General features: G+C 31.4%; 1 protein-coding gene across 1 annotated transcript; it reads left to right on the forward strand.

Moving 5' to 3' along the window:
- Nucleotides 1-6,644: 6,644 nt before the first annotated feature.
- LOC108470045 (glucan endo-1,3-beta-glucosidase 6-like) lies at nucleotides 6,645-10,751 on the forward strand. Its single transcript, XM_017771226.2, has 2 exons — nucleotides 6,645-7,634; nucleotides 9,246-10,751. The coding sequence occupies exons 1-2, from the start codon at nucleotides 7,303-7,305 to the stop codon at nucleotides 10,372-10,374; spliced, it is 1,461 nt and encodes a 486-aa protein (XP_017626715.1). The 5' UTR covers nucleotides 6,645-7,302; the 3' UTR covers nucleotides 10,375-10,751.
- Nucleotides 10,752-14,653: the final 3,902 nt, after the last annotated feature.

Below are 14,653 nucleotides of genomic sequence, written 5' to 3' on the forward strand. Positions count from 1 at the left end.
GTGCCCAAATGTCAAAATTTTCGAACGAAATTTTCATGAAATCATTCCATAAAATTGTAGACCACAAAAATATAATAAAAACAAGTTTTCCTACGTTGGATTTGTGGTCCCAAAACCACTGTTCCGGCTAGCCCCAAAATCGGGTTGTTACAAATTACAGACATACCATGATTGGTCTTTGGGCATATTCTAAGATTAATATGATCAAAAGACTACCAAACTAATACCGGGATATCGTGGGCTTCGAATGATCTGCTTGACTTGTTCCGCAAGTTGACAATTTACGGGGAAAGGGTAAAGCAAACGAGGTAAGCATATACAATGCTTAGTAAGATCATAGGCATTAAACCAATAACTTACCTCAGTTACAATATAAAACTACATGCTACTTAGCTTGATATAGTTTGCTTAACATTGCAATTCAAAAATCCAAAGGTGAGTTCAACTTTATCAAACCATATAGTATTCAATCACATAACATTTTAATTCATTTAAATTAATATTTCAATATCACTCACAAAACAAACAATCATTTAATCAGTTCACTATCTATATCATATCATACAATCTATTTTCCTGCAATACATCTCATTTCAAATTAATACCGAACATCATTTTCATTTCATAATTTGAATTTTTAATCAAATTCATATTAGATCATATGAACTTCATTCCCATATCATATTAATTCATCTTTATACCAAATATACAACAATTTCCAATTTATTTTCAATTACTACTTCGTTTCATAATGTGAATTCCAAATTAAACTCATCAATTTGTCACGTTTCCATATTAGCCCTCTGGGCTTGTATAATCAATTTTCCATATGCAAATGTATCATCCGATTATCATAACAACTCAATATAAATTTCATTTATTCCATTTACATTATACATGTCCTTATTAACCTGACTTGAACTCGAACGGATACACAGATTTAACCAACACACCAATTTGGCACCCAATGTCTATCAGATAAATCCGAAAATAACAAATTGCGCCCTGCGCTAGTCGGTAAAATCAACAAATAGATGTGCCCAACACTCCCTAACACATAGTTGTATAACCCGACCCCGCTCGAACAATTAATAGGGTAACATTTTCTTACATTTATTTTCAATCAATTCCCCATTTCATTATCATAATCTCAATCAAAAAAATCCATCATTCTCATATATATAAACAATATAGTTCATCACAACATAAGTCCAATTTAACATTTCAAATAACATTCAATATTTCGAATTTATTCAATTCAATCCATAGCACAAATAACTAATTAATAATTCTCAAATATGATAGCATTTCACATAACATATCCTATTTCAGTCCAATTTAAGGTCATTTTCATAATTAATTTCAATTTTCAATTCATCGTATTTAATTTAATCTTTTATCTCACCTTTTTTGTACTGAATCGCAAACAATTAAAATTTGAATTAAACATAGTTACAATTACAATTCTAAATGATTAAAAATTTATCACAAATATATCACATGAACTTACCTAGTCAAGACAACAGACAAACAACTCTCTAAGGATTAATTACCAAATTTTTCCATTTCCCCGATTATCTTCAATTTGGTCAATTTTTTTATCTATTCAATAATTTGATTCAATTTATTAACTCTAAACATCTTATATCATTTTATTATAAGTATATATCAGTTTAATTTTATTATTTGAATCCCTAAACTTTTACATTTTATTCAATTTAGTCCCTAAAACTAAAACTACTATAACTTCCAAATTTGAACTTCAAATTTTAAACCCAATTCAATTATGTCCATATACAACCTTATATTATCACAATTTACAAAGATTTCATTCCAATTTCAACATATTCACAATTTAGTCCTTAACTCAAAACTAACAAATTTTACTTAACAAATTAATCCTACTTCATTTCTAAGCTTCAAAATCTACCAATAGCATTCAAACAATTCAATTAACATCAATGGAAATTTTATAAATCTTTAACAGTTTTGAAAACATAGATACGAATTAGTTGGAACTAGTTGCAACGATATCAAAATCATAAAAATTACGAAAAACAAGCTTAGAAAACATTACCATGCAAGAGAAACAAATTGGCCTAAACATGAAGCTTCTCCCATAGTGTTTTTGAATTCTTTTTCGGTAAGAAAGCCAAAATCAAAGTGATGACTTTCATTTTTTATATTTTAACCATTATAATATTAACTTAGTATTAAAATTAAATAAAAACTTAACTATAAAATTCAATAAGACATTTAACAATGGGACACCAACAAATAAAAGGGCAATTTGTAACTTCAAACCCTTAACATTAATTAATTTAGTCTTTTAACTAATAAAAACCAATACTGATTAACTTTTACTATTTTTATGATTTAATCCTTTTTTCCTTAATTGACCATCCTATCACTAAAATTTTTGGACCACTTCAATTTACCTATATAACAGTTTCGTAAATATTTAATAAAAATATTCACGGGTTCGATTTACAGAAACGAGGTCCCAAAACTCATTTTCCAAAACCACTTGACTTTTTATACGCACCACTTGTACCTTAGCTAACTGATCAATTAATAAAATATATTAAATCACGACTTGCTATTATACTATATTTAACTCATAAATATTAATTAAATATATCTATGAACTCTCTCGTCAGAACTGTGGTCCAGACACCATTGTTTTCGACACCATAGAAAAACGGGTTGTTACACAAGTATAAGTTCAATTAATAGTTTATTACTATAAATACAATAGGGACTAGGTTTTAGGAACAATTTTAAACTTTTACTGTGCCTAAAAATATTATTTTCTAAACTGGTTTTTTCATTAATTGGCATCAGAGTCAAGTTGTGTTATGTTTATAGTATAAAACGATACTGAATTTTCTCTCTTTCTCTCATTGTTAGATTAAATTGAGATAATAGGTGGCATTCTTAATTATGTATTTTTTTTATTGTTATGTATGTGGATGAATGTATTAATTAATTAATTATGTTATAAAGTAATTTTTTCCAAAATTATGATTCTTGAAAACTAAATCGGTTTGCTTAAGGACAAGTAAAGACTTAAGTGTAAGGGAATTTGATCTAACATAATTTGATATGGTAAATTACATTCTTTTTAATACTTAAAGGAGCTTGTAATCGAGCATTTTTATGTTATTTTCGTAATTTTATGAATTATATGTTATTTATACTTAATTGAATAAAGCAAGTCTTTATATGATGTTTATCGACTAATTGGCCAACTCAAGCCTAATGAGTTCGAACAAAGTTATGGAGTCGTGTAGGAAATGACTTGAACCAAATAACAATGGAGTTTGGGGGTACTGTCCAAAATGTCGCGACACTGAAGCTGCACATACACTTTGAAGGATTTTTGAACAACATTGACAATGCTTGTAGACTACGGCTAAGGTCACCGCATGAAGAACATAAAGTCGCGACATCCATGACAGTAGCCAAAAATGAAGTCAATCACAAGGTTGTAGCAAAGTCGCAACATTGAGAAGCAAAGTCGCCACAACCAAGTCCGTCTTCAAATATTCGAGCAAATTACTTGGAAAGTCCTGACATCGGGTCTATGTTGTCACGTCATTGAGGCTCGACAGACCTAAAATCTGTAAGGGTGTTTATGTCCATACAATCAACTTTTTACTTGTAATTCAGGGCCAAGTCATCTCAATTAGGTCAAACATCATTACTTTTTATAAATGTTAACTCTTAAACACAATTAAAGAAGGCTTTTTATGATTCATAGTAGTTAAGTAGTTTGTTCTTAGAATTTCTCATAGAACTTTGTTATTTTGATTCTTGTTTCTAGAAAATTTAGTTTTTATGAATTTCTTTCTTTAGTTTTCTTTATTTATTTTTTCTCACTTTCGTTTGCTATGGATTTATCATTGGTGAGAGTGATCAAATGCTTCTATAACAAGAATTTCAGTTGTTGTCCAAAGACGATCTCCCCAATTAAAAGTTTTTAGATTAGTGAGCATCTCTCAACACTACTCCTTATTATTAGCTTTATTAATGATTTACGAGTTAAACGAGTTTGATGTCATTAGAATGGGTTGTAACTAAAATCTTAAGGAAGTTAGGTAATTGAAGTGGGAGTAGCTATCTTAGCTTAGGATTTAACTGATTAATATGATTAAATTGAATGAACTTAAAACCCTAAAATTGAAGACTCTAGGTGGGTTTAAGTAAATGAGACCAAAAGGAGATTTTACCAGAACCAATTCAATTATCTAGTTTAGATCCATTAGGTCGAAAGATAAGTGGACTAAATTGTAAGATTGGTAAAATTGTAGGTCGAAAGGTATTAATTGAACCAATTGAGAGTTAACCAATAAAAATTACTAAGTCTAGATTAATTACAACCATGGAAATTTATCAACTCCTGTTTGTCATTTCCGATTGATTTTTCTGCTAGTTTATTATTTATGCAATTAGATCTTTTTAGTAATATTTAGTTTTTATAGTCTCAATTTATGTTTAGTCGTACTATAGTAATTAGGGAAGTAGCTATTTAGACTCACCTTTACATGTTCTTTGTTACTATTTGATTCAATTTTAGTTCATGCCTCTTTTTGGTATGATCCTTGGAATACAAAAATATTCCGTTGTAAATCTAAAATTGTATTACAATTTGACTTATATACTTGCAGTACACCGATATTCTATTATTTGTGACAACTTATTTTTTTAAAAAAAATCTATTATTCGTAAGAATACTTATAATTTTCGATTTATAAAGAGAATTAACTTTCTTATTGAAAGTTAAATAAACATTTGATTATGTGCACTAGTTCGATTTGTTTGAGTCCACACTCAAAGCAATTGGAGGTTCGAGAATAGTGGAAATGATCAATTGGTTGAAAGCCAGAAAATGACCTAGACTACATTATGCTCTTATTTAAAAATTTGAAAGAGATTATAAGTAATTCTAGACATTGTATCAAAAAACAAATAAAATTTATTTCATATCCACATGATAAACAACTCTCTAAATCTTACCTATTTAATCATTCTCTAATTCAATCAATTGGTAGGCATATTTCATTTAATCCATAATTTATTTATAACATAACTTGACAAAAGTCAACTACTTCCCTTCAAATCTACAATCTTTTCGTTGCCTTTGTTTCCTCTTCAATAACTACATACTCAAATTAAGATTACATTAATGATTTGAGAAGAAGCCATTGCTTCTTTACCTTTCTAACCTTTTAAAATTTTCAAAGATTGGAACTAAGCTTATAAAAGTGTAGACCATAGTGGTTTTTAAAGATTTAAGGTGGGAGGTGAAGAAAGAGATGAAAATGGTTTTGTAAAGGAATTTTCAGATTCCTCATTTTCTTCTTAAAAATCCAATTCCATGGCACCCATAGCTCAGCTTTGCCAGTCAAGATCATGAGACTTGATCAAAGGGCCCTCATTTAACCTATCTTATTTCTCATTTCTCTCAAATTGTTAAACTCCCCGTCTTTATGTCCTTTCACATTTTACCAAATTTTAGAAATTGGGAAATTATTCCATCAAATCCTACTTGTCACCCAAATTACAAATTTAAGATAAAATTATACTTCATCTCATTTAATACCCTTTTTAGTGTTCAACTATCCCTACCAATATTTTTTAATTATTCTAAATCTTTTCTCTTCAAAACTTTTACATAGTCAAGTTAGTTAATTTAAATAATCATAATTAATTAATTATAAATAATTTAGATATGAAACATTAAATATATATTTTTAAATCTTTGCATTTTGGTTGAAGAGTCATGAAAAATAACTAATATTCCACGAAAATAAAATAAAAATTAGGAAAGAACAAAGATTAATAGAGAATGTAACTCTTGTTGTTGTATTCTCGTTCACTTGAATCACAAATTTATTATACAAATGTTGAGGTACAAATAATGATAAAGTTTACAAAATCAAAGATAAATAAAAGATAAATGAATACATAATGATAAATAGAAAAGATAAATAAAATATTTATCTTAAAAAATAATAAAATTTATCTCCCAATATGTTTATCTACAATAATAAATAATTTATAATTAAAAAATTATTAAATTTAAAATTTATGGTCAATATATACCCTTTTATTGAACCCATAAAAGTGAATAATTAATTACTAAATTAGTTTTAATGAATACTTTAAAAACTTAAAAAATTAAAATATTTTAAATATTAAAAAGAATAATTATATCAACTACTTCAATAAAAAATAATTAAATAATTAAAATAAATCCGAAAAGAAATCAAATTCAAATGTACTGGCTACACAACTAAGCTTGACGAAAGTATGGTTTGGGTAGCAGTAGCATAAACCAAACTTAGAAGATGAAGCAATGATTGATGAGTGCAAGCAATGCAGAGCAGGTAATAAAAACCTGAGATTTTGACCGTCAAATTGGAGAGGGCCGGATAAGAGCGAAGGCTCCATTAGCTGTAGAATGGCCCAATCCCAGCTTCAAGATCTTAACACTAACCTATAACTGCCGATCGCCATTCCGCACTTTACTCTCTCATCAGTTATCAAATAGACAAACGACATCATGTCTCCGTCAAACCAGAGCAGTTTTGTTGTATTATTTATAGCTTCCCATGGGCCCCCTTCCTATTTTATTTTGGTTTGCTTTTCGGATTTCGTGCTTGTCTACACATTTCGCACGTCACGTAGGTTCCCACCCTGGTTCTATCCTTAGCATTTCCCTTCCTTTCCTGTCTTTTTCCTTTTCTTTCCTCACTTACTTTGCTTTGCTTTCTCTCTCACTGATTCCTCAACTTCTTCTTACTCAAGTTGCTGCAACGGTGGATTCTTAACTTGCCCAAGTCCGCATTGCCTCTTCGTTTTTAAACTCACTTATTCTTTTTCATTTTTTTTTCTGATTTTATTTGTACCGCTGAATCTGGGTTTCACTCTGACTACTACTGGTGTTTCTTGTCCTTTTCTTTAAACCCCTCACATCCATTCCTTACTAACTTTTTCCATTTTCTAAAAATCTCTGCTAGTATTGTATTCTCTTCAAAGTACTATAGTGCAAAGATATGTTCTTGAATAAGCTACTAGTAGATTTCAATTTTCACTGTTACGTTATTTCCCTGGTTTTTTTTATGGGTTTCTGAGTTCAAGCTTGTTGCTCGGTTTTTCTGCTAATTACACTATTCGCTCCCTCGTAGGCTTGAACTTCTGGTTTTTGCTAGATTTGCTTCCCCAGTTCCATTTAATCTCCCTGTGTTAGCCGTTACAGGCTTGGAACAAAGGAAGCCTAAACTAGGTAGGAAAAATATGGGGTGTATTACAGTTACTATCGGGATTGTATGTTTGTTTACCTTGTTGTGGAGTGTGAACGGAATTGGTGTGAACTGGGGAACACAGACATCCCACCCTCTGCCCCCAGACACAGTAGTAAGGATGCTGAGAGAGAATGGGATTCAAAAAGTGAAGCTTTTTGATGCAGATTATGGTATACTTAAGGCTCTAGGTAAGACTGGGATTGAGGTCATGGTGGGTATCCCAAATGACATGCTCGCTTCTGTGGGTGGCAGCATGAAGGCTGCTGAGAAATGGGTTGCCAAAAATGTCTCCGAACATATCTCTTCCAATAATGTCAACATCAGGTCAGCTTTCTTTCTTTTTCTCTTCAATTAGATTCACTTCCTATCATTGTTCTTATATAATTGTTGAGATCCTTCTTGCCTAATTGTTTTTCTGTTACTAGAATCTAGAGCTGAAGCTTCAGTAATTTAATTGTGGTGGTCTTTTGAATTTAACAACCATTTCTTATACTAAAGTGTCCTTTTGATTCCAATAATCTGATTTCACTTCACGTATCAATTTACTCTGTATTATTTGATGTGTTGCTGTTGAAATCAAGGGAGGATTCCTAATTAATTTTGCATAAAAAGATGTCAATTCTCCCTAGAGATTGTGAAAGTTCTACTAATGAAATTGAAAGTAATCGTCCTTTATGTTATGGTAGTTTAGGTCTAAAAAAGGGTAAATTGTTAGGCTAATCCTTGTTGTGCATCGTTCTAAGTGTGAGCTAGGCTTCTAGCTTTTGCAACGTAGTAGTTTAGGTGTAAAAGTGGCAAATGGAAACTATTGCACTGGTCTTTTAAAGAGAGAGAAGGGAGGGCTGAAAAGATTTTAGTGTTCGGGTGCAAGAGGATATCTTGCTGAGGTTGCGACTAGAGAGAGGGGTGGAATGGCTATTGACCGATGTGTATATGATACAGAAAGGATTGATATATAAAGTGTGTGTAAGGAAAGTTTCTTTAGAAACGGAGACAGGAAACTGGAATAGTCATGGGAAAACCCCAGCATGATCAGTGGAAAACCTTGTTTTACATGATCTCACGCTCCCTAAACCAATTCTTTAAATAGATAACAGTTTGGTACTTTTCTCTCGAGGACTTGTATTTAGTTATGTGCTACCAAGCTTCTATGATCCAATTCAAATATGCTATAATACTAGCTTTTCTCTAACTAGCCACTTCCATGGTCAGCTATTCCGCCCTCCCTCCTGTCTACCCTTTCTCTTTTCCTTTCTGGATTGCTTGTATATTATGGATTTCTATGTCACCGCATCTATGCTATCCAAATATTAATTTGGATTAAATAATGGCTTCTGTTACAATGTACATCTAAAATTTGTTCATGAGTTGGAATAATTTATTAATAAATTAACCAAAACTAGAAGGATATAGTCTGAGACTTACATGGTTAAAACATCCTTAAAAGGCTTGTTCCCCTCTGTAACATGGTCAATCACCTTTAGGCATGACTAGTTAGTGAAGCCATGTTTAATATGTAATTCAAATTCTGGCTGGTTTTGATTTGGAGGCATTGATCTTTTCATCTCCTGTGGTTAAAATATTCTAAGCTTGATATGCGTCTATCACTGTGATTATCCTGCAAATGTGCTTGTAACTTCATATTTGCTTCTCAACTTTTGCAATGACTTGTTTAAGTATACATTGACTTGTTGTTCTTAAAAATCTTTAGCCTTATTGTATGTGTGGCAGGGCATTTGGCTGGGAAATTTGGTTTGGATGTTGCAAGTATAATAACTATCCTCTTGTTAACCACATAAATATCCTTTTTTGAATATCTCTTAAGATGTATATGACTACTGGCCTGCATGTCTAAAGATGTTGGACTGTTAAATTTTGGTGCGTACTCTAGGATTGCCAAGTTTCATTCTCTAATTTTCATGACATTCTTTACAGATATGTTGCTGTTGGTAATGAACCTTTCTTGGAGACATATAATGGAAGCTATCTTCATATAACCCTCCCTGCTCTTAGTAATATCCAGTCTGCCCTGATCAAAGCTGGGATTGGCAGCCAAGTAAAGGTTACTGTTCCTCTCAATGCTGATGTTTATGCAAGTTCAAATACCTATCCGTCTGGTGGTGATTTCCGTACTGATATCTTTGACCCCATGCTTAAAATTGTCAAGTTCTTGAATGATAGTAATTCTCCCTTCACGGTGAACATCTATCCTTTTATAAGCCTCTATACTGATTCCAATTTCCCAGTTGAGTATGCATTCTTTGATGGCAACGCGACGCCTCTAAATGATGGTGGGACATTATATTACAACATGTTTGATGCTAATCTTGATACTCTTGCACATGCATTACAAAAGAATGGATTTGGAAATCTGCCCATTATAGTTGGGGAGATTGGGTGGCCCACTGATGGAGACCGAAATGCTAACATAGAATATGCTCGACGATTCAATCAAGGTTTTATGTCTCATATTTCTGGTGGGAAAGGAACCCCAATGAGACCCATACCGATAGATGCGTATTTATTTAGCTTGATTGATGAGGATGCAAAGAGCATTGATCCAGGGAATTTTGAGCGCCACTGGGGTATTTTTTATTTTGATGGACAGGTTAAATACCCTCTCAACCTTGGAACTACAAACAGTGGAGCATTAATTCCTGCAAAAGGTGTACAGTACTTGGAGAGGAAGTGGTGTGTGATGAAGCTTTCAGCCCCACTTGATGACCCACAAGTGGCACAAAGTGTGAGCTATGCATGTGGCCGTGCTGACTGCACTAGCCTCGGTTATGGGACATCTTGTGGAAACCTAGATGCTAGGGGAAACATTTCTTATGCCTTTAACAGTTATTTTCAGAAGAATAACCAGCTTGAAGACGCCTGCAAATTTCCAAATGTTTCAGTTATAACGAAAACGGATCCCACCCCTACGGTGGGAAATTGCAAATTTCCAATAATGATCCAGCCCTATTATGAATCTGCAGGACGGAGGTTTGGGTGTGGCCAGATGCCATTGCCTTTGGTTTCTGTTCTTCTCCTCCTATTGCTAACGGTTGTACAACTCTAATCGGGGGGCATCATTCTTCTGCAGATTGATGAAAACTGTTGAGAGGTGTAGTTGAAGCTATGAATTTTGCTATCTATAAGGCAAACTGTGAATTTGTCTTGTTTATTTTATATGCATCTGTATTTGTTAGGGTTGTGTCTTGCTTTCATTTACTCCACTCTCCATCATGCTGGAATCTGAAACTTCTAATGCATCTTTTCTGATATTTTTCATGTAGATCTTTTTTTCCATTGAGGTTTATATTTTTTACGTTTGAGGTTAGGTCAACTTTAGTTATTGTTCCTTGTATTGGGCAACGAAAAGGTGGATTTAATTTTATTTTTTTTTAAACCAGTTTCTCTAGCATTCAAAATGCAAATTTAGTTTTTTTTTTTTAATTATTCTGAAAATTTGGCTATTTACACTTCCAGGTTAGTGTTAATTTTTCATTTTTAAATATGTTGATTGGATATATCCACTTGGCCACAGTGACAGTTTTCTTTTAATTAGAATGTCCAATTGATGCATACTCTATGCCTATTTATGATTTGAGTTATTGCTTATTAAATTTAAGTATTTATATATCCAAATCCAATTGACATGTTTTTAGGTGGCTTTTTACTAGCTTTTAGCCTCAGAGGTCCAGGTTTTGATACTCAACTGCAAGTCAGTTGCTAAACGCTACAGTGCACGGGCTAAGTATTAATACCTTATTTTAGGTATCGAAAAATGGGGTTTATGTACCGATACCTAAACCATTTGATAATGTCACTACACTGTTTTGTGAGTTTCCAGCCCGTCAAATTTTGGAATTCTCCAATCACTCTTTAATTGTTTTAAATGATTTTAATTGATTTTAAAACTTCTAAATTAATTTTTCTCCAATTTTTATAATTTTTACAAAGTTTAAAATTTTAAAAAAAAATTTTAGATGATCACCTTATTTTTGCTCTAATGGCATCTCTCACTTGTACCAAATGTCGAGATGGGTGAGTGGTGTTACAAAATTATTTTTAGTTAAAATTTTAAAAATTAGTTTTGAAAAATGAAAATACATGAAAATTAAAAATCATAAAAATATTTTTATTAAAAATATTTATAAAATAAATGATGAAAATAAAAGATTTTAACTTCAAATGAATTGACCTGGTTCAAATCTAATCCATGTAAACTAAAAATATTTTTTGAGCAATTTTTAAATATTAAATTTCATATCATGATTTGAATAAAAATTTATTTTATTATTCATGTTTCCGTTATAGAAAGAAAGTTATCACACATGTTTTTATTATTTAAAAAAATCTTAACTTCTATTTATTAAATGTATCTTTCAATTTTTAAAAATAAGAAATGAAAATAGGTTTTAAATATAAAAATAAAAGTTATTTTAGAAACTAAACAGAGCATAAATTTAAATTGTATTAATTTAATTTCTAACTAAAGTATCAAATAAAGTTTTTTTAATTATGGAAATAGGCTGATTTTTTGAAAAGTTATGGAATGGACCGATTTTGATAAAACGCTTTTAGTTAGTGTCGTTTTTAGGGAAAACTTAAAAAAACGCTTTCAGCTGAAAGCGTTTTTCCCCTCTAACAAGTAAAGTGCTTCCAAGTCTGCATGCTTAGCAAAAATGTGTCTAGCTCAGCGCGTTCCCACCCCCCAAGGTCATAAAAGAACAAAACTATAACCCCCACTTGCTAATTTCTCACATTTCTCTCTTAAATCTCTCAAATTTCTCAATCAACTCTCGAAAATCTCTCAAATTCTCTCTTAAATTTTTACTAAAATTCATTTCTATCTAAATTCTATTTTTTATTAATATTTTTAAGAAATATTTTTTTACTAATATTTTTTTCGTGTTTTATATAATTTAGCAATGATCGGATCTCTAATCCGTCTTGAGAACAAGCACATTTCTGTCAATTAATTGTAAATGGTAAGAATAAATTTTAATAAATTTTAATCTTATTAATTTTTTTATTTCATTGTTATATTTTAACTTAATATTTTTTATAATTTTTACGTAAATAGATAGAAGATCAAATTTAAAATGTCATATTCGTAATCTACCCGGTCCTCAATCACCGTTGATCGAACCATACTTGAGGGAAGCCGAATTTTGGCATATGGCCCTTGTAGGCTAGGGGTGTAAGTTAGAGTCGAAACTCATAAGCGCGTTGGTGGAAATGTGGAGACCTAAGACACACACATTCCATCTTTCATGCGGCAAGTGTACTATCACTTTGGAGGACGTACATTTACAGTTGGTGTAACATCCCGAAATAGGGCCTAAACGGAATAGTGGTTGCGAAACCACAAATCTAAGGTAGAAAATTTTATTTTATTATTATTTTGAGGTTCATGATATGATTGCATGATTGTGTGAAAATTTCGTGATGAAATTCTATGCATAAAGTGCTTAAGTTGAGATTAGGGACTAAATCGAATAATTTGCAAAACTTGCATTCTAGAAGTTTTTAGTATAAAATTGCTTTGGAATATTAATGAGGAGGTCTTAAATAGCAATTTGACCAATTTCTAAGTCTATGGACAAAGATTGGACATGGATGGAATTTTTGGAAAGTTTAGTAGTAAGGGCATTTTGGTCATTTAGTTATTAAAATGAATTAAAAACAAAATTAAAAGCCAATTTTTGTCCATCTTCTTCATTAGCACGAAATTTCAAGGGTTCTCCATAGCTAGGGTTTTTCTCAAGCTTTCAAGCTCCATAGTAAGTGATTCCAAGCCCCGTTTTTAATGTTCTTTACGTTTTCGGAGTCCTGGTAGCTCGATAAAGCTTATGCTAGCAATAATTTAAGTTAGGGTTCATATTTGGAAAAATACCCATAGGTGAAAAGTGTTTTTTTTTTATGTTTTATGATATAATATGAGGTTTTAAATTATGTTAGACAACTTGTGCTACTCGGTTTTAAGTGAAAACGAGTAAAATGGCTTAATCGGTAAAAATACCTAATAGTCATAAGTACATGTTAGAGTGTGAATTTGATGTTGTCATAGAAGGGAAAAATGATCAGCATGTCATAAAATATAAGAAAATAGGATGAAGTTTAAATTACGAGCCTTGGGGCAAAAGTGAAAATATGTGAAAGTTTAGGGGCAAAAATATAATTTTTCCAAAGTTTGAGTAAAGGACTGTTTTGATAAATGTGAATATTAAATAAGTTAAATTTGCTATTATAGATCAATAAGAGAGAAATTCGGGAGTAGATCGGGGAAAAGAAAAAGTAAAGGACTAAATTGTAAAGTTTAGTCACATTTTGTATCGAGGTAAGTTTACAGTAAATAAATGCAATATTCTTTTATTTTACATTATTATTGTCAATTTCCAACATTTATATACTTATTTTTTTGAGAATATTTAAAGTCGAATTAAAGGCGTAAGTGTGAGAGAAAAACATTAGGAAGCCCGTTTGAACCTTAGGAATGTTAGGATATTGGGGTTGACAGGACAGGACAGGACAGAAATGAGCCATGTAAGTCCATATAAGATATATGGCTTTGGAGACAGGAATGAGACATGTAAGCCCATATTAGTTATATATATGGCATTGGAGACAGGAATAATTCATGTAAGTCCATGTCGAAGACATGGCATTGGCAGGATATTGATAGATAGGAACGACCCTAGTATCCTTAGTATTCCGAGTGGTTCAACGGGTCATTGTACACATTAAATTACAGTGAATTATCAGCAAAAGGGAAGGTAGATTATATTTATGAATAGTGAAAGGTCAGGTAAGAAAGAAGGTAAGTGAGTAAAGAAGAAGGTAGAAAATGAGAAGTAAAGAAAGTTTATGAGGCTAGGTGACATTATGTATAATTATTCATTATGTTGAATGTTGTAATTTATTTGCTTGTAAGCGTACTAAGCTTAGTGCTTACTCTCTTTATTTTCTTTTTCTTATAGTTTTTATCAAGCCACTCGAGGATCGAAGGAAACGTCAGAGACCCGATCACACTATCGAAGAAATCACATTGGTATAGTTAGACGTTTCGTTTTGTGTATGACATGTATAGGAACTTGGTTTCTTTTGATATGATATGATCAATGAATGATGTGTAAATACTTGCTAGTGATTAGCTAATAGAATGACTAATGATATACATATTTAATAGTATGTATGATTAAGTAGTAACTATCACATGAAAACTACGAAAAATGTGAAAGTAACTTAAAAACGGATTCAAGTATCAGAAATAACGTGACTTTGAAAAATCACAAAAAAAATTGTAGAGACATGGTTTTATGGTGAATAATATATGAAATTAAAGCTAATTG

This window comes from Gossypium arboreum, chromosome 8 (genome assembly GCF_025698485.1).
Source record: "Gossypium arboreum isolate Shixiya-1 chromosome 8, ASM2569848v2, whole genome shotgun sequence".
Classification (NCBI taxonomy): Eukaryota; Viridiplantae; Streptophyta; class Magnoliopsida; order Malvales; family Malvaceae; genus Gossypium; species Gossypium arboreum.